This window comes from Xiphophorus hellerii, chromosome 1, assembly GCF_003331165.1.
Source record: "Xiphophorus hellerii strain 12219 chromosome 1, Xiphophorus_hellerii-4.1, whole genome shotgun sequence".
Taxonomy (NCBI): domain Eukaryota; kingdom Metazoa; phylum Chordata; class Actinopteri; order Cyprinodontiformes; family Poeciliidae; genus Xiphophorus; species Xiphophorus hellerii.
The window spans coordinates 21094335-21114795 of record NC_045672.1 but is presented as its reverse complement, the minus strand read 5'-3'; the positions used below and the strand labels follow the sequence as shown (position 1 = coordinate 21114795).

The 20461-nt window shown below is 37.2% G+C and overlaps 1 protein-coding gene across 12 annotated transcripts in view; it reads right to left on the bottom strand.

Moving 5' to 3' along the window:
- The window catches only part of tmcc1a (transmembrane and coiled-coil domain family 1a), a 46902-nt gene that overhangs the window by 8410 nt on the left and 18031 nt on the right, over positions 1–20461 (bottom strand). Inside the window, exon 1 of one of the 12 annotated variants that reach the window (XM_032557876.1) lies at positions 5023–5255. The exons of 10 other annotated variants lie outside the window; for them this stretch is intronic. In XM_032557876.1, the coding sequence (XP_032413767.1) occupies positions 5023–5154 (132 nt within the window). In that variant the 5' untranslated portion in view covers positions 5155–5255. Of the gene's footprint in view, positions 1–228; positions 411–5022; positions 5256–20461 lie in introns of those variants that run through there. One more of the 12 variants, XM_032557710.1, reaches the window with a different exon arrangement.

Here is a 20461-nt window from a genome sequence, read left to right as displayed (position 1 = left end):
AAGAAAAGTTAGACCTGCTCTGACTGATGAAAGTAACTGCCCACCAGGAGCTCAGAAGCATGATACTATTGCACAGCCAACAATGCACTCAGGAAGAAAAAAAAAACTATATATTATGATTAAATGTAACTCAATTTAAGCTTTGTTGTTAAGTGTTTACGCATATACACATTATTACACTCGAAACCACTATCTCTCCTGCAAACTTGTGCTATAACTACAGCTCACCTTTCCATTCCTCAAACGGAGAAGTTGTTCCCAGTACATTTTTTTCCTCCCAGTAGCAACCAGCTCTGTATTTTCATTAGTCTAGATTCGTTTAAGTTTCAGTGAGTAAAACTCCCAGACGGTTTGCTCTGTCGTTACATTTCACTGAACGCTCCAGTCGCTTCTACCCGCGCGACTTGATATGAAAAGTTTAAATCACACCTGAAACTCAGTTAGAGGAAGCCCCGCCCTCTTCTCCCTCCCCCTCAGAGCCCAGGAATGACATCATCCCCGGCAGCTGTAGGGCACGCGCAGCAGCCCGTCATCTTCAGAGAGCGCAAATAGATCAGGTAGGGATTGTTTTTCACCGACTCAAGATAACTACGAGAGCAGTCATTAGGAAACAAAAAGCAACGCTTTATAATTAAGGCTCAAAGAATCCAATCCAATTCTGAGCAACTTTTAATGCTTGATAAAACTGTTCAAATTATCGCCACTACAAACACTTTGATAATGTTGAGCAACAGAATGCACAATGAGCTTTATAAATGGAGCCATGCAACTTTTACATGTCCATTTAAACAACTGCAATGTTATCAAAAAGCTAGCATATTACACAGCCAATTACATAAAGAAATGCGCAAACTCAGGAAGAAGACTGCTGACTCAACAGCTGTCCAGCATACAGTTGCCTACACACTTCAAAAGGAGGGCAAGCCACAAAAGTCATTGCTAAAGAAGTCTGAAAAGTTGAGTGAAAAGACAATGAAAGGTTGGGAAATGTGCACAAGCATAACAGGTTGATGGCTGGATCCTTTATTAATACCAGAAGAGAATATACTTTGCCATGTAAGGTACCATGTAACACGAATTTCAGAACAAGGAACATATAACTTATGACGTTTGAGATGTATGTACATAATAAAGAGTTGTATAAAACTTTGAGTTCGTAACAACAAAAAATAAACAATTTAGAATAATAATGTATCTTTAAAAAATGTTATAGAATATTAACAGAGAGGTTAAAATTTTGTTGGATTACTTTTTGTAGTTGGTTTGAGCTCAAATCAAAGTACAGATCAAATCTCTGAATATAATACATCTCTGAGGCACTCTATGCTCTTCTGACAGACTCAGTTATACAGCAAGGAACCACGCTTTCTGGTTCAAGCTACCTATTCACTGGAACAAAATCAGTGGGAAGATCAGATTGGAAAAAAAACTTTTAAATCCCTTTTAACATTTTATAAGCTTATATCTTAATCACTTATTTTAACCTATATATTAAATAGAATATTTGTTTCAAATGATCTTATACAGCTAGTATATTCTATTAATATATTAAATATATTTGCAATGTGCAAATCATGTAATTGCCATAGTTTAACCAGTAAAGTCCAGACAGTCCTGGTTAGAATGATGGCACAATATTTACAGGGTTACAAAAACTGGTAAGAAAAAAGGGAAACCATTCCTAGTATTCTTCCAACTGGGGCTACAGGTGTAACTGGGCTACAAAGCAAGATTGTACCAACTCCCAGTCTGCCCTTTCTGCTTGTCCATAGAAAGCCATCTAGAAGCAAGAAAAACCAGTTTGGCACCCATTTACACAACCTGACACACAAACATTCATCCTTAGGCGCATTCCTCCATATAGGTCAACAAGTGCAGGTCAACAAAAAAATGTTTCAGGTGTTTTTGTTTCGTAGAAAAGGGGTTTTCCCTTTTTATGAAATCTTTGACATGTCTGTAAAAGGTAGCATTATACAGAAAAAACAAAAAACAATCGGGGGTTAACTTACACATGCTGTATAAAGAAAGACTCATTTGTGTTCCTGCCTACTGACTCATTGGTATACAATCCAATCAAATGAATCAAAACTAGAATAGCTTGCCAGGCAAGCAAAAAAAAAAACAAAAACATAATGGCTCCTGGTCTCTGTTTAGCTCTAGTTGAAAATAGTATTAATAACTTTATGGGGGTCTTACCTCATTCACAGAGGCCCTGCAAGGAGTAAATCTGAACACTGATCAGCTATCTCCAGTTTCACCATTGACAATTATCTGATTAATCAAATACATCCCCTCTAACAGAAGATAAAAAAGGGCAAAGGACAAGTGGCTGAACTCTAAACTGCAGTACACTGTAATGCAGCACAGATAGGGGCTACGGATACTGTGATAAGAAGGCCCAGTCATCTGTACAGACTGGCACCAAAACCAAACCCTGTCAATGATCAAAGAAAACATCCACAGTGAGACGTAGTGGACGCAGACAATTGGAAGGGCAGGTGATTTCCAAAGATGGAGTCCTTGTTTCAATGATCTATAAATAGGGGATGTATACTTTATGATTGGTCACAGTGTGGTCACAATCCAACATTTTAATAATGAATGACACAGCCATATTCCAAAACATACAGTACACAGTCTTCACTCGCATCTCACATGAAGGAAAGTGTAATAAATTTCCAAGAGCAGAGTCATCTGTAAATAGCCAAGTTCTGTAACTAATCATGCATGTAATTAAAGATTGTCAGCCGAAGGATGAAGCTAATTCCCTTGGGTTAACTAAGCCAAACATATTGATATGCAGACTCACTGAAGCAAGAAGTGACTGGCTTCATCACTGGAGTCTGTGTAGCCTAATAACAGAAGCTGATGGCTTGTAATAGAGGGGTGAACTCAATGTTCCTCTGCTCTGATTAGTCTTTATTAGGAAAAAGGACAGACTGAGTCGCTGTCAGGGGTCAGCAACCTGTACAATATAAAGATAACTTTTTTAAAATGAGTGAGAATAATCATAACATAACTTACAAACCATAGTTTTTGCAAAAGTTTAGTTTACATTAGTCTTACCACCAGATATGCAAAATTAAGACATTTCCTAAATAGACCCTGTCTGACAGCATAAATAGGTTAAAAGATGTGAAAAAGCAACAAAACATGCCATGAAACAGCCATTGACATCTATCCACCTGGAAAAGGTTACAAATCCTTCTCCAAGGCTTTTGCATTCCATCAAACCACAGTGGGAACCATTACTCATACGTAAAGAAATCATGAAATGGTGTCAAATCTTCCAAGGAGTTTCTGGCTTACTAAAACTAACCTAAAACCACACTGATGAGGGCATGCGGGAGCTGAAAAAGAACCCAGGACCCACTGCGGTTCTAACTTGCCTCAGCTGAGGTCAATGCTCATGATTCAGCAAGCAGAAAAAGAAGGGACATGACTAACATCCATGAGACTGTTTCAACCCAAAACCACAGCTGACAGAAAACACAAAGACTTGCACAAAAGACTTTCGGGATAATATTTTGTGGCCTGAGCAGACAAAAGTGGAACTTTTTTGAAGGTTTGCGTCCCATTACATTTGGTGTAAAACTAACACTGCATTTTGGAAAAACAACATTATTCATAAGAGCCAAGCATGGTAGTGGTACTGTGATGTCCTCGGGTTGCTTTGCTGGTCCTGGATGACTTGATGGAGCCATAGATTGTATTTCTCCACCAAAATTTCCTGAAGGCAAATGTCTATCATCCAGATCATCCAGTATGATGCACTTAGGTTGTGCAAAAGGACAATGATCTGAAGCACACCAGAAAGTCCACCTTGGCATGGCAGATAAATCACAAAATAATTTTTGGAGTGGCCTAGTCAAAACCTGCAATTAAATATGATTGACATTCTGGAATATGACCATAAACAGGCTTTTTTTTATGCCAGAAAACCCCTCTGATGTGGAATTTTTCAAAAGAACCTGCACACAGCTTCAAAAGAGACACCACAGTTCCTCCACAGGAATGCAAAAGATTCATTGGCAGTTACTATATCGTAGGTGATTAATGGGAGGTGTTGCCATCAATTATTCAGCCAAGGGGAAATTATGTTTTTCAGATAGTTCAAGGTTGGTTTGGCCTCTCCCCCAAGTAAAATGATTGAAGTTTCCTTTGTCTGATATTAAGTTTGCTTGATGATCTAAAGCATTCATGTTTGAGTTGTCAATAAAAAGAACAGGGCATCTTTACAGCACTGTATGTAAAAATACTAATCTCCTCAACATAAAACCTGCTCTATAGCTGCTTTGCATCTATGCACTGTTACAGAAAATTGTTCTCACTTCACCCAAGTCCCAACTCTGTGGTAAGGGGGCTCTACTTGTATAACAGCCTCTGATCCAAGTAAAGCCGGTTAGAGCCATGATATGGCAACCTACTTATCCTGGATCCAACAGAGCTCTGGGAACAGTCCACCTAAACATAAGCAGACCTACAAAACACACCTTACAAACAGGTATTTAGAAAAGATTACTAAAGTTGCCAGACACACATATCACATAAATTGATGAATACAATCAGAACATTTTGAACAGCCAAATGTCTATCTCTTGCTGCACATAACTAAGATTAGAGCCATTGTTTTGATCCTTTATAAGTCTGTTTAATGTTTTTGGTGTATTTTCACATGACTAGGGTTTGAGGTCAGAGACAGTAAAGTGGTCCTGATGAAAAAGTGGAATGAGACACTGTCTAAACATCTGCCTCTCTCCATCATGTGAATTCAATATTAACCCCTCCTAAAACATGTCTAAGAATACAATAAAATGATCATGGATTCTGCTGTTTACAGAATGGTAGGTTGCATAATACTCTTTATTTCACTATTTAGCAAACATGCATTTCAAATCCAAGCACTGAACTGTGATTGTTTTGAGTATCAACATTTGAGTCTGAATCTTCTGACATTACCCTTCTTTTTATGTTCTGCTTGGTTAAAGTCACAACAGTTTGTGTGTAAAAAGTGGTCAGTACCTTGCTGGTTGTTAAGGTTTGTAATGCAGCTGAGTTGTGGTGATCTTCCTGTGATATCAGCCTGCATTTCCAATGTAGCTGTGGTTTAATGTACCATGTTGGTGAAGAAGGGGAACAAATATGTTGTAACATCAGGTATCTTTCTGAGAAATCACACCTGATCCACACCTCTCCAGTGACAGTGTTCTCTGCAACATGGAAACTCTGCAGCACTGCTTTGTCGTGGCATGCCTCCCTATTTCAGTGGTTGTAGGCTGGGTTACAAGGCTATCAATTCCCTCTTATCTACAGAGTCCAATATCCATCAGTGATGGAAGTTAGGTTACACAGTGGACGTAATAAGGTTAGTTTCCTACATTTACAGTGTCTTGTGAAAGTATTCCCAACCTCTGAGCATTTCCACATTTTGTCACATTACAACCACAAGTTTTATTGAGAATTTATGCGATACCCCAACAAAAAGAATAGGGTGTAATCCTGACGTGAAAGGAAAAATCATGGTTTTCATTTATTTTATTCTTTTAGAAAAATCTATAAAGACAGGCATGTATTTGTGTTCAGCTCCTTTAAAGCTGCCTGCATTTGGGACTATGTCTCTATTAATTTTGCATATGTAGAGATTCAAAATATGTTTGCCCAATCACTGGCAAAATAACTCAAGTTCAACTACAATGGTTAGGGAGTACTGGTCAGCCAATATCTATATGTTACTTTTATTTCAAGTGTATTAAGATATTTGCACTAAAAACTAGACCAGAAATACTTGGTCAAATTTTGTGTGTTTTCAGTGCAATGCAAAACTTTGCATTGGTCTGACATCCCAGTACTATCTCAGTAAAATGAACTGGTGTGGAAAAGAGAGGTGTGAATACTATTGTAAGGCACTGTTTGCTCATACCTGTGCCGATCACTCTGAATTTTAAATTGCACTGTGTAGGGGTTTATACTTATAGTAAATAGTTTTATAGCTTCACCGTGCCAAAGCCTATATCTTTGAATTAGTTACATTGTTACAAATTGACTGTCTGATCTTTAATCTTCCTGTTGTTACTGAATTTCAACTTAACAAATTAAACTCAAACTTCTTAACTTGAGTTGAGATAAAAGTCATGTATTAGAGAAAGTTGGGTTATGTCCACAAAATGGGCAATTATGGGTTAATATATTTTGGTCATATACACACATCTTTCCCTCATGGTTTCAGTTCTGACCAAAAAAAGCTTAAAATAACACCAAAATCCGCTTTTTGTTTCCTTTAAGGGGATCTGGTGAGGCAACAATAGATCCTTTTCCCCAGATCAGAAAACTTACACAAGTCCATGAGTTGCGGGACAAGAGGCGGTTCGTTCGATGCATTCACTCAACAAAAGGATTCAAAATAAAGCTTTACCAGCTTTTGTGTTAACATAATGGACTTAAACACAAAGCCAATCCCAAACATAGCATGCCCTGAAGAATCTGCACAAACTCTAGAAACAATCTGAAATTGAGAAGAGTAATCCGGGATTCCTCTGAAGTTGCAATACAGCAGTAAGATTTGACATGCACACAAAACCACAAAGACTCACAGTGGTGGGGCAAGGAAGTGGAGAGGTATCAGAAGTTAGCAGGCTGAGGATGACCTCCATGAGGGATTGGAAAGTCACATGCATGCAGCTTAGACAGGAAATTAGCTTGGTCTTTTTTATCTGTGTGTCTCTCAGGAGGCAACTACAGCACTGGGGAAAGAGAGGTGCATAGAATTCATCATTTCATTCAAACACAGTCCATTTGACTCCACTGAGCAAAGTCTCCACTTAAAAAGAAGCCAAAGAAAACTCCAAATAATTTAATGTTGGCTTGATTTAATATCCAGAATGGGCAACAAAAATAATGACTACTGGTAGCTGCTAAGTCGACAGAGTTTTTGCAGAGCAGACGTTTCTCAACTGCCTTCGTAATGTTTCAGACCAAACACATGCCACACAGAGTCACAGAAGCTCTGGAGCAGAAATATATGCAGTCCAACTAGCAGTGCTTCCATTAATTCCAGTTTGCATTAGTAGAAGAGGACGGACTCCCTTTGAGCAAAGCGCCCATTTGATGTGGCTTTGGAGTGACAGAGCAGAGGCGGATAGTCGACTGGAGGCTTGCTGGTTTAGATGCTGGCGAGAGCAAAAGCAAAAAAGAGTTCGCTGTGAAGTTAAATGTTCAAAAAGTCCATTTCAGATAAAATCCCAAGAAGGAGAAAAGAGGCAAAAACCCAGAGGACGGATGTGAGGGAAGTGAGAAAGGAAGGGGGGAAAGAACCCACTAGGAGCTCTCACTGAGGGGGAGTCAGAGGGGAGAGAGGGAGCAAAGGAGCGAGGGGTTGTGAGAAAGCCTAGAGAGGGGAGGGGAAGTTTCCCTCTATTGGACTTTTTAGACCAGTTCAGCGCCAAAAACAGTAGTTAGCTCAGGCTGGAACAAAGGGAGAAATTATTTTCAATTATCACCCAGTATGATTGTCAGAGTCAATCATTTTCTGACTCAAGTGAGAATGCTGGTATGAATCACCTTCTGCTTGCTGCCTGTGGCCATCGACAAGTTGAGCTTGGTCAAATGTTTCTTCTTGCAAGCAATACTGACTATACAACCACAACTGATCTTGAAGTTCAGTGTTTACATAGGCTGTAGTAGAAAAGAACATACTGTAGATGCAGTGAACAGTTTTGGTTTAAGGCACATAACTTTGCATAGCAAAATACATTTACATACCACATTAAAAGTTGATGACCAAAAATGTATTTCCTCTTCAGCAATTACGCTGAAGAGGCAATTATTAGAAAAACTAACAGCAGGAAAAACTGACATTTCCAGTGCAGGACCAAAGTACAGTTTTTTTAAATATTAGAAAAAGTTTCAGTAGTGAACTACTGGGATACCAGATGTCAAAGAGGACTGTAAAGACTGACAAAATATATTTAAATAACAAGGCATCCAGAAAAATCCAAGTCTCAGGGTGATTTGTTGTGTTTAATAAACACTATGCTAAGATAAAAGAAGACTTCCTGCTGCAAGTAGTTCAGCCAGAGCTAAGATATTAACTCTAATGATCCATAAGGCATGGCAGACATGAACGCTGAAACAAGAGCTGATAAAATAGTGGCTACAATAAAACTGAGTGGAGATTTGGGTGTACTGTGTTATTATTAAAGGACAAGCAGGTACAATCAATGGATGGATATAATTTTTTTATAAAACATAAAAAGTTTAAATCATGGAGTTGTTTTGATAGTTACACAATCCAGTGTACAAGATGTACTTGAAAGTACCATAAAAGCACAGCTGATATGAAATCTTTTTTGGTCAGTATAACTCATCATGACAGTACCATAATCATGTATCAGTATCCTCATATGCTGTGCAGCACTTTGGACTGGCTGAATGCATCAAACAGTCGGATTTGGACTTCAGCAGATTTCAGTATCAGTCATGTATCCATTCAGCTTAATGTTTCAAGTGAGTAATTTAGCTGGGCGTAGAGTGAACAACATACTGTTCTGCTGTTGAATTTTTTTCTTTCACTATTGCAGCTGCATAAGAAACCTTAATGTTCCCAAATAGGAGAGTTTATTGATCCCCGAGAATCCTCTCCGTTTGGTTTTGGTGTCACTTTTTAAAGTTCCACCACAGAACAAAGCACTAAATACTTAATTCCGCACATAAACATTCTGCAAGTATCAGGTATAAAAAAAGAGATCTATTTGTTTGGTACATGTGGGTAGCAAACCGAAATGCCTGTACCTGATATTTTTGGTACAAATACATTTACTATTATATCCTTTGGTAACTATGGAACCTACGGTAAATGTTCAGGTAAAATGTAAATATTTCATATTTATTCTTTAATCTACAACATGACCCCTCTTTTGCTTTGGTATCAAGTCTTTTTTAATTCAAAAATACTTTATTAATCCCAAAGAGAAATTTACTGTTATTGTAACTCATTATTTAAGGTTCTTCAAAGAGTTGTTCTAGATGCTGATGGCTGTGGACAGGATGGATCTACTGAAGCAGGCTGTATTACAGAAGCCTCCAACTGAACACAGTTTTGTGAAGAAAATGTTCAAGGTTGATTTTCTTTATTTTATGAAGAGTCCACTTTTGTCCCATAATCTCCAACGGTTCTACAGGTGCCATAAGACAAGATATCCATACTGATTATTTACTGTGGTTAATAAGTGTGTCGATGTTAAGGGGAAAATGTAAATCAAACTCATGTAAAGATAAATCTGGAACAGAACAAAACTTCATGTGCCCCCCTGCAGGAACACGCAAGCTCTCAGAGTGACTCAGTTCATTTACACTCTGTATGGCAGCATTACTTACATACCACAAATGGCACAGTGGCTACACAATCACAAAATCCCAGAGGGGGGTGTACTCATGTCCTGATGAGTGACTGATTCACTGAAAATAACTTGAAGAGAAACGTTAGCCACATTGGTGTTTTTTCCCTCACTAGCAATAAATTAGTTTGTCAAAATTAGGGGACAAAAACAGCAGCTGTGGCTTTATGTAAGTTTTATTTTAGTACATAGATATATTTTTATTCACCGCAAGCTAACTGATAATGACACGCAAGTTTTTATCCAGTAACTTTGTTGTTATTAGAAATATTAACAGCCTTAAGGAATATAGGCAGCTAAACATGTAAAAGATCATGACGACAAGATAACTTTAAGATGTAGTAGTTAACATGAACTACAAAGAGAACATTATTAGAAAACTACTGCTGCAAAAAAGGAAGATTAAAAAAAATTATGGCAAAAAGCATTTTTCCCCACTTTAAAACACAGCAAAAAGCATTTCAGAAATTTCAGTTGTCCAACTTTGTGGCAATAGTAGATGTTCAAACTTCAAATGAATGATAAGGACATGTAGGTGTAGGATGATTAAGCTCAGAGACAAAACTAGTCAGTATAGAACTTGAAATACAAGCATGCAGTTAAAGAGAGCATCATTTCAATGCCAACAATCAAAACTCAAGACACTTCAATTGTCATATCATATTATCCTAAAGAGAAAGAACAGATCTGTAAAAAAACAGCACTGCATAAATGTCTTCCTCTCCCACAACATTATATTGGAAAATACCAAATCCGATCATCATGTTCTCCCTGTAGGAGGTAGAATCTATAAACTTGGAGAAGGTGGGTCTATCATCAAGGCAAAGGTCACCAAGGGCACGAATAAGATTGTTGGGCTGCCAATGTTGGCATGCTTCTTCAATATCGCATGGAGGAATGAAAACTAGAGTATGTGTTCCAAGTATTATGATAACTTCCCTGAGAAACTTAACTCTAGGGTGTTAGAAAAGAGGCTCTGATTCAAGAGGAGAACGGCAGCCTTCATCCTCATTGTAGAACAGTATACCATCTCTACCCTCCTGAAAGTGATAAGGGGGACATGACGTTTTTCTTTTTACACATGTTTGTGGCTTTGAAAAGACTTAAAGGTTGAGTTCCTCTAAGCATTTTGTGGGGGTTGCTCTGGTTGATAGTTAGCCATCTTGCCCCTGTGTACTCATTTGTAAGAACTGTCTCCATATTCTCAACACCAAGTCAATGTTGATCTCATTTTTGCTTTTCTCTAGGCACCTTCAGTTTGGCGAGCCAGATGTTTGCTTGGTCAGGATAACAGCTATAATTTTCAAAAAGAAAACTCTGGCTCAAATAGACAAGTTAATGTATCTGGATTAGAAGTCATGGTAAATGGAAAAGGGAATAAATCTACAGATTGGAACGTTGTTTGCAGTAATGCAGGCACTGATCTGGTTGCTATGATAGAAAGAAAGAACCTTGTCAAAGCAAAACTCTCAATTTACTCGTCTTTCCACATTCCAGTCCAGACTTATGGTCACATAATATGGATCAGGACTGAAAGAAAAAAATCCCAGATACAATCACCTGAAATAAAACTTCCTCTGTAAGGTGGCTAGGCTAACCTTAAGAGACCTTTGATCCAGAGAATGCTAAGAGTAGGTCTGGTGCATCTGATCAGGATGTTTCCGGGGTCCCTCCATTTAGACATTTTCCAAGAAGATCCAGCTACAATGGACTAGAGTTTGCTAGTCCAGCATGCTAGATATATAGTTTTCATTAAATTAATGAAGAAAAAAAAAATAATATATATATATATATATATATATATATATATATATATATATATATATATATATTATTATTATTTTTTTTTTTTTTTCTTCATGTGGTTATATATAAATCTCGCGAGATGTTTTAAAGCCCAACCCCCATAAAGTGGACTTGAAGAGTTGGCTTTTTTTCCGAACCAAAGGTAAGGAATGTTTTACTTGATTTGAATTTCGAGGTGTATCGAAAATGTTTACACAGCAATATAAATCTGGAAACTAATGTGTACTGATAGTGATGTACCGGTGAAAACTGGAACACGAATTGGCATAAATATATATTACTGTGTGAACTAGGCATAGCACAAGGCAATTTTAACTGACAAATTCAGATTCTAAACCTGTTAAGCTTCCCTGCTGAATTAACACCCAGAATTTTGAGGCAACTACTAGAAAATCTCTTTCAGTGTTGCACAAGTTGGTACTGCATGAAGCCACATTAATAAATAATAGAAACAAACAAGATTAAAAGATAATTGCGACAGGGAGAACAAGGTTCACTGGAGGACAAGGGGGTAATAAACCAGACAGTATTGAGCTGGTCTCACAGACTTCTTAAGAATATCAACTTTTTTCTATGCTGCCACGACCAGCAGCAATAAAACATACAGAGTACCAAAGGGATTGAAGGGATGGGAGCCTTAACCATAGTCATTTTGTTCTAATTGCAAGTACTGCAGGCATGCTGCACTTCTCTCAGTCACTCTTAAGCAGTGAAAAACTTGCCAGACAAAAGGCCTTGTCGTTTGGAGCTTAACTTGGACCAAGCCTGCAACTTGGCCAAATGTTTGTGAAAGTCCAAAAACAGAAGACAGACTGATTCTGATTTAGTTGGGGGTTGAAGTATAGATTAACCGAACAAAATTGTTAATGAGATTAAACCAAGAAGTATTAACTAAATAAAGGTTTGGTGCTGTTAGAACAATTTTACAATTTTCTCCCTAAAATTATGTTTTCAACTGCAGCTTCTGTATTTTTCTTGCATCAGTGTACCCTTTATGCGACGGTCACTGATCACATTGTGGCTTGATTTGGGGGTGAGAGAACTTACATAAACAGAGAAGAGAGTAAGCTTTGTCTTCACAGACTGATGGGATTTCAGGTCTAAAAGAGGAGACAACCATGACTCGAGGCTTGGTCTTTTTGAAACGGCACCTTCTCTAAAAAAAAGAAGCGTCTTTTCCAACTTGTTTATGCTTCAGCATAATCAATGGTCCAGTGAGTGGTTACATAATGCATGAGTTACCGTAATGACAGGAATCATAATGACCAATGTGGGAGTTGTTTATAACAGACAGGTAGAAGAAAATATTATAAAACAAATGTAAATAACATGTTTCTATATCCTCTATGAATCTATATTTAGTATTTTTCTATATTAAAAGGTAAAGTAAAAAATACATTCATTTCAATGTTGCATGGGTATGCAATCTTGTGAAAATGCTACGTTGTACGCTTCTAAGTGTTACATCAGTGATGAAAAAACATGTGAATTTAAAGGGGATAATAATGATAAAGCATCTGCCCTGATAATAAATCTAAGACTTTATCTGCCTGATTTAACCTTGGCAAATGCATATAAATTCGGAGGTAATTCATAAGTAAGCCTCACTCAACACGGTGTGGTAAAAAAAAGTTATTCTACATTTGCTGCTCTCGCTTCCACTTCGTTTAACTTTCTTACTATGATCTCTTGTGACATTTGAGGGTAACCATGGAGTTAAATACTGATATAAACAATGATGGGGATAGATATATGTGAGGGGAAGTGTTTATGGAAAGAAAACTAGTAGGAACACAATGTCAGATTAAAATATGCCTACGTGAAAGGAAATGGTGTGCCAAGATGGGGAGACTAAATGTTTGTCTGTTGGAGGTGGTTGGTATTTGTTGGACCAGGCACTGTTTATACTCCAACCAAGTTATGTAATGTTGAAACAGAAAGAGCTCTGGCCTAAACACAGAGTCGATTTTGCTGGATGCTGCACAATACATGCATCATGGGCCAGTACATAAACCTCAAACACAATGCCAGTCTATTAATCAACAGGAAAATGAAGAATTCAGAACAAACAGTTCCGGCTTTTCACCCCGAAAGATTATCAAGCGTAGCCACACATTGTAGCCCTATAATGACCTCACTGAACACTGTGATAAAGATGCATTCGTTGGTCTGAGCAAATGCACAGCTTCTCTCTTCAGTACAAATTAGGCCAGTGGAAAGCAGCACATTTCATAACAGGAAGACAGTTAATCAGGAGTGGAATTTGGTTAAAAGGAAGCTCTAATCAGTCAGAAAGCTATTAAGTATCTAATGAAAATTTAAGAGGATTCTGGCTGGTCACCAGTTTAAGTTGATTTTACTAAAATTGAGTGACTTTCATAAATGTTCTATAAAGTTGTTTGCAACTATTGATGAATTTGTATTAGATTTAACAGTCCATCCTGTTGCTTTAATTGTGTTTAATAAAATTTCTACAGTTATTTAGAAAAGTGATACTGTCCTATCTGAAGTCTGTACTTTTTCCTTTGCTCCAGTTAAGTGTGTATCATTTCTCATTGCCATATACTATTAGATAAATTTAGAAATAACGCTAATATAACTATAGGCAACTGGAACATCACTGATGATGATGATGATGATGATGATGATGATGAAACATGACAACCAGTAGAAGCAAGAGTCCACCAGAGGGAGCTAAATATCAACTTATCAGGAGTCACTTGGGTTTGGCACAACTGACTCTGGATGATCCACCTGCTTTCCAGGTTCTGGAAGATATTCTGTCTATGGCCAGTTTCTTTTTATTGCTTGTGTCCTCTTATTCCTATGTTGTTACTCTGACAACCATGCTGACCTGGAACAGGTGGCATAAACCAATCAAAGACAGAAATAAGGTGATTTATGAATCATACCGTGCGCGAGAAGAAGGGAGAATGTGAAAGGCAATGTCATAGCAAGGCAAAATGGAAGGAGTAGTTACAAAAGATAACAAAACAACTGTATATGACTCAAAAGTCAATAAAAGGCACAATGAGAAAGAAAAACTGTGTAATAGGGAGATATTGTGAGATTATAAGACTGGCATAGAGAAAGTAAATACGTGTCTATGTACAATTAGAGAGGTAGTAGCAAACTACAAGAACGATTCTAAAGATTGTCAGGTACAAGGAAAGTTCTGGATATTAGAGTAGAGAAAATATGCAGATATTTCCCTAGAGGGTGTGATCAGATTTGAAATGTGTGTCCATGTGTGTTCAAACTGGGTCAGTAGAGCAGAGCAGAGCTGAGCTCAGCGATCTATGGTCTCATCCATAATTTATCAGAGTCACACAAATGGCACAGACTGAGCAGGGAGTGGCAGGGATGAAGAGCTTGGCCTTTCAACAAAGTCTGTCTGCTTTCTGCACTTAACACTTGCAACAATTAGAAATGATACCAGTATAAGGGGAGAAAAACCATTTTGTATTTTATTCAACCAGGAAAGACCCACTAAGTTTTATATTAACATTTACAATGATGTTCTAGCCAATATGGCTGCCATCCGAAAGATTACTAAAGTATAAAACACTAACATCTTACACATTATAAAATATATAAGGTCACAATGAATATAAACAAAACTAAAATTGTGTTCAATTTCATATGCAACAGGTAAACTAAACAAAATCTTTAAAAGAAAAATATATAACACATATGGAGAATTTAGGATTTTAAATTTGGGGAGGGAATGCCGAGAATACCTCTAGAAAAGGAGAAGTCTGAAACAACTTGATCGTCATACGAGAAAAGCATAATTCAACATGCAATGTCAGACCTCATTGATAGATTGTGAAAGAAGCAGTTAAGCAATGTGAAGAAGCATTCATAAAAATTACATGCCTGTTACCTACATGTACATAAAAGCAAAGTACATAAAAGTAGCAGACAAAGGTGTTTTTGTAGCAGGGGTGTCAAATGCATCTAGAAGGTCAGTAAAAAGGTCTGCATAGTGTTGCTTGCTAACTGCTTCAATAAAATCATTAATTACTTTGCTGCTTTTCCAAAAAGGGTAAGTGAAGGTTAAATTTGCCCAGTATAGAAGTCTTTAAAATGACATTAGCAGAGGCATGATGTAGGTTAAGGTTGACTAAAGCATGGTCAGTGTCTGAAGGAACAGAAAAAAAAAAGGATGTGGCAACCCTAGAACGGCTGAGAAAATACAATATAGACACAAATGCAAGCAAAGAGGAAAGACCAGCTGCAGGCCAAAAATAAATACACAAAGAATGACCCATAGTGACTCACTGCTGACACGTACATATATCTGCACAAAACCTCATACACAGCCAAAAGGAAAGAAAGAAAACATAACACCATCAGAGTCATTCTCTGAAAGTAATTAAATCAATGAAAGGGAACAAAATAAATGTTGTAAAATGTGTATTCTGTTGAACATACAGTATAAAGCAGTAGGTTTGAATACTGGTGAATGATGAGTTTGATTAACACCGGTTGTCTATTAATAGAACCAGTGGAAGATGGAGAGATTAAGCAGACTTCCTCATTTAGACCCATATCAGAAAAACATCAAACTGTCTGTGAGGAAAATAAGATTACCTCTGCAAAACAGCTTTCCCGACAAGACTCCGTCCACCCTGCTGATCAACAACCACCATCATACACACAGACATTCCTGAGCCACAAAAACTCTTCCTGTTCTTTTAAAATATCATATTAGGATATCAACTGTGAAAGCTTTAATGCATTGTTCAAGTAGGAAATGCAGTTTGGGTTACAACTGCAAGCAGTGGGTTATGGAAAAGGGCGTTGGCCTACATGCATAATGAAATGAATATTCAACAGCCTAATTAAACAGGCTGAGGCGACACTTCAAAGGGAACACAAACTGTTTGGGTGAAGAGTTCAAGCACACACAAAGCTGCACACATATGCAACACAGCATGATAGAAAAGATCCAAGTCTGCACAGAAAATATGCACAGCAAACCATTTAGTTATGCATTGAGAAATCCACTTTTGGCAAGGATCAGCTCATTTTCAGCTTAATCAGGCTGACTGGGGACCAGTTGGTCACAAACTCAATTATCAAATATTTTTCTGATCAGTGACAACTGTCAAAGTTGCCATTTTTACCCAAGAGGTCTTGTATCCATGAGGTGTATAAAATTAAATCAGAGGAAGCACAGAGGTGTAAAAACCTGTACAAAAGGAATTATTTTCTTCTTAGACCTCAGGGATAAGATGAAGGTTTAATGCAAAGTTGCTCGTTTTTTTTTTTCTCTAAAATGATTCAACACAATGCCTGATTTGGAAATGTGGTAATAATTTAGAAAATCTCAGACTTAAGGTAAGAACTTATATGCTCTGAGGAGTCTTGTTAATGCTATTTGTTAGTAAAATGCTAAAGACCGTTTATAATGTCAACTCATGACAACTTATTTTGTCTTTGGTCTAAAACAACAACAAAAAAAACTCACTTTTGCAGCGACTGCTCTCACATGCTCTTGATATTAATATTTAAAGACCACACATGGCAGAAAGGCTAGAAAAAAATATGAATGCTGCAGTTCTGTCTTTTTCTATTATATTTACTGACAAGATATCAGAATCTACTTCAATCACGATCAGCAGGTCAAAGCTTTACAAACACATATAAAGTCTTACATCTCTACATGAAATACATTTACTTAATTTGTCCCCCTTTACTAAAGCAACAGAGCACCCAGTGAACTGGGATCATTTTAAAATATCTGCTGTTTGTAGGTCATTATATCAGACTCGTTTAAATATATATCAGGAAGGGAAGCAGAGATTTCTCTAATGAAGTCTCTAGTGGGCCCTGTTTATATGTAGTATTTCAAACACTTACAAAAAATTGAGTCTTCCATGCTGACACAATACAGTATTGACACAAAGTCAGTGATTCAGTGAAGTGAATCTAATTTTAGACAGCAGCTTTTTCTCTTGCTGTGAGAGGTCATCACTGCACCAGACAGGCTGATGAGGCGGCTGTGAGATCATTCGGGAAACCTGCGAGGATTCAGCTGGGTTACGCTGCTTCAGCCCCCACCATCTCTGAACATCACCCTGTTACCATGGAGACCAGCTCCCCTGTCTGAGACTGGACACAGATGAGAGGGAGAGCGATGAAGTGGGGGGTGAGGAAACCAAATTGAGGAGGCCTTTAAGACCGGGAGTGACAAAGTAAAGAATGTGGAGGTCAAAATAAAGAAATAAAGGTTGCTAAGGAAGAAAAACACAGAGGTAACAAGGAGTGTAGTGCCTACCTGAACTGGACTATAAACATAAATAAAAGTTGCAATATGCATAATTTAATCATAGTAAAAATACAGCTGCTCACTGCACAATGTAGGCCTTAAAAGTTTATAACATTAATTGTACTTAACTCATCATCAATACTGCTGTTTACTCTGGTGCAGTGATCAATGATTATCTCTGGTGATCAATGATTATCTTGGTTAAAAAAATGCTCACATGATAAAAGTTCACTACTGGCAGAAACAACAAAGGTAAATCAATAATATATCATGCAATAGAAAAAAAAGGTGTGATTTGTTTGTCTGACATGATGGACTTAAGATCAGGACTTAGAGATATGGTTGGATAATGACTAATGGCCACATTTGATAAGAGGAACTAACGCCAATAGAGGAGGTAAGTCTTAACTCACTCAAAGAAGAATAACTATCATATTCCAAAAGTTAGTAGAAATCAAACTATAGATTTTTAGATTAGTGGTAGCTTGTTGAAGTGCTTCCAAATTTCACTGAAACGTCACCATTAACCAGGTAGCACTGAGGAACTCTATCAGACACTATGCTTGCTCACAGCAGCACACACTTCTAGACACTACCTGAAAAACAACCATCAATGGGTTGGTACTGAGCAAACACACAGGGATGACATCACCTCCAGTGTGAATCAAGAACACATGCTTCATTATCCCCTGGGCTGTCCCTTTCTTTCCCTGAAACTCGATTGTTTGATTATACATGGGTGTGCCTGAGAGCTTCTTTGCTTTTCTGTACAAAGATTTTCAAGACAATGCAGGGTGTCAGTGACTGGACACGATACATGCATTAAAATGCGAGAAAACCCAATTTCTACTAAAGGTTTTCAGAAAATGTAACGCCACTGAAGTAAAACCTGGAGAAAAAAAACAACCAATAGGCTGAAAGGGTGAGAAATGAGAAGAGCTCATTGAAGAGGATGTTAAAATTAGCAAGGACAGAACAAGCCTCAGGGACCAGGAGTTGTCCAGTTTCTCCCTCCCACTCACACTTACAAATGTTTTCTTATAGTGTCACAGCTCGAGAAATACTGCCAAAAAATGTCAGAAGCAATTTTCCACTTATAAACTTTTATGTCAGTTAATTAAACCCAAGACTAGTAAAAACTAAATAGTATAGCTGGTCTAATCTAATTCCAGGTATAAGATAAAATTATGATCAACATATTTTTAAATCTAAATATTAGAAACTCTAGGCAAGTGTTATCCTGTCAATTAATTCCTGTCTGCACACTAGTGAGTCATGCAGACGTGTTTTATTCAGTCAATATTTGAAAAATCACAACTATTCTGCTTGCAAAACAGTGTTAACATTGTTGTGTTCCCTTGTAATGCCAGTTTTTCCAACTTTACAAGTAACAGTCCAAGTATGTGATCTACTACGGCCTCTTGAGGGATGGCTGTGCTGAATGGAGTTGAAGCAATTTGTTAATCTTAACGACAATCAAAGCAAAGTGATTTATGAACCAGAAGAACAGATATTTGTCTGCTTACAATTATCTAGAACAACATTCAAATATATTAGCAGGATAACCAATAAGTCATATCAAATCAGAGAATAACTAAAGCAGCAACAGCCTAGCACTTCAGCAAAGTCCTCCAGATGGAAAGTATTAAGGCAGAGTTTGTTGGGGTTTTTTGCCATATTAGTATATCATTAAATCAAACCAAATGTTTTCTGCTTAAAGTCATTTAGGGTAACCAAAATTATTTTTGTTTGTTAAATGCTAAGAGGATGAGAGAAAATATTTTTTTTTAAATGGTAAGTTTTTTTATTTTCTTCAGTCAGAAGATAAAAGTAAGTTTTAAACTTCATGAAAAGCAAATGTTTTTTGTGATCCTTTGTTAACATTCATATAATAGTTTGCTAATAGTTTGGCAAATTGTACCAAAATTCTAGCAAACTGAAAGAATTGCTGTTTTAAAGAAATTACATCATCAGCTTGGTTTGTCCAAAACTTTAAAGAAAAAGCCATTTTATTCTATGTAAATTTTAGACTTTGAATACTTTTGATTTTGAAGATCAGATTCTTATGCTGTGTGGGTGAAAAACCCTAATCAGAGCATAAAATAGTGCCCAACAGGCAAAGATGTCCTGCAAATCAGGCTTCATTAGTAACAAAGAAACAAACAGAACTTGAACCCAGAGACAGATTTTGCTAAATAAAGAGCTAATCAATTAATGAAAGCGCTATCAAAAGACAGCTTTGCTAGGTCAAAGGCTTTAAATGGAAAAGAAAAGCATGTTGGGTCTCAAGTATTTTTTTCTCCCTTCATCTGACATCAGATCCACTTAACATTTGCCAGGTTTGAATCTTAAAATTCTTTATGCAGATTCAGATCTGTGGTCATTAAAGCATAAAATGGGAATACCGGGATAATTTGATTTATATAGCCATTAAGTAAACGTTAATATTTCATATTTAAAATAGTTGATTCTTTTCTATTTTTAGGTTTTCATTTTTGGATTTACAACAACAAAAGGAATTGTGCCTCGTCTTAGTCTGCATGGATAATTTACAGCAATGTCACATCATGTGCACATGTAAACAAAAGGAGACAAAGGTTGAGCAGGAAGACAGGTGGGTTGTGAAAATTTGACTTGAGGGAAAGAAAAGAGGTCACCTACCAACCCCCTTCTTTTCCAATAATTCCCCCATCTCCACATTTTTGGAAAAAACAAGTTGCAGACAGGCCCGAAAAACACTATGATTACCAAAGACCAACGCTGTCAAAGTTTTTCAGCCAGAAAAAATATTTTTCTTAGCGTGAAAGGTATAGCCTCAAGGCTTAGCTTCAGTTTTTTTCAGTTTGTTATCTCAAATCCCAACAGAGCTTTTTCATTTTTACTGCTTAAACTCCTCTTATAACATCCCAATTAGAAAAAATCCCTACATCAGTTTAAAGTCTTGCACCTTAATACACTTTATTTTGGTATTTATGTTGTAAATTAA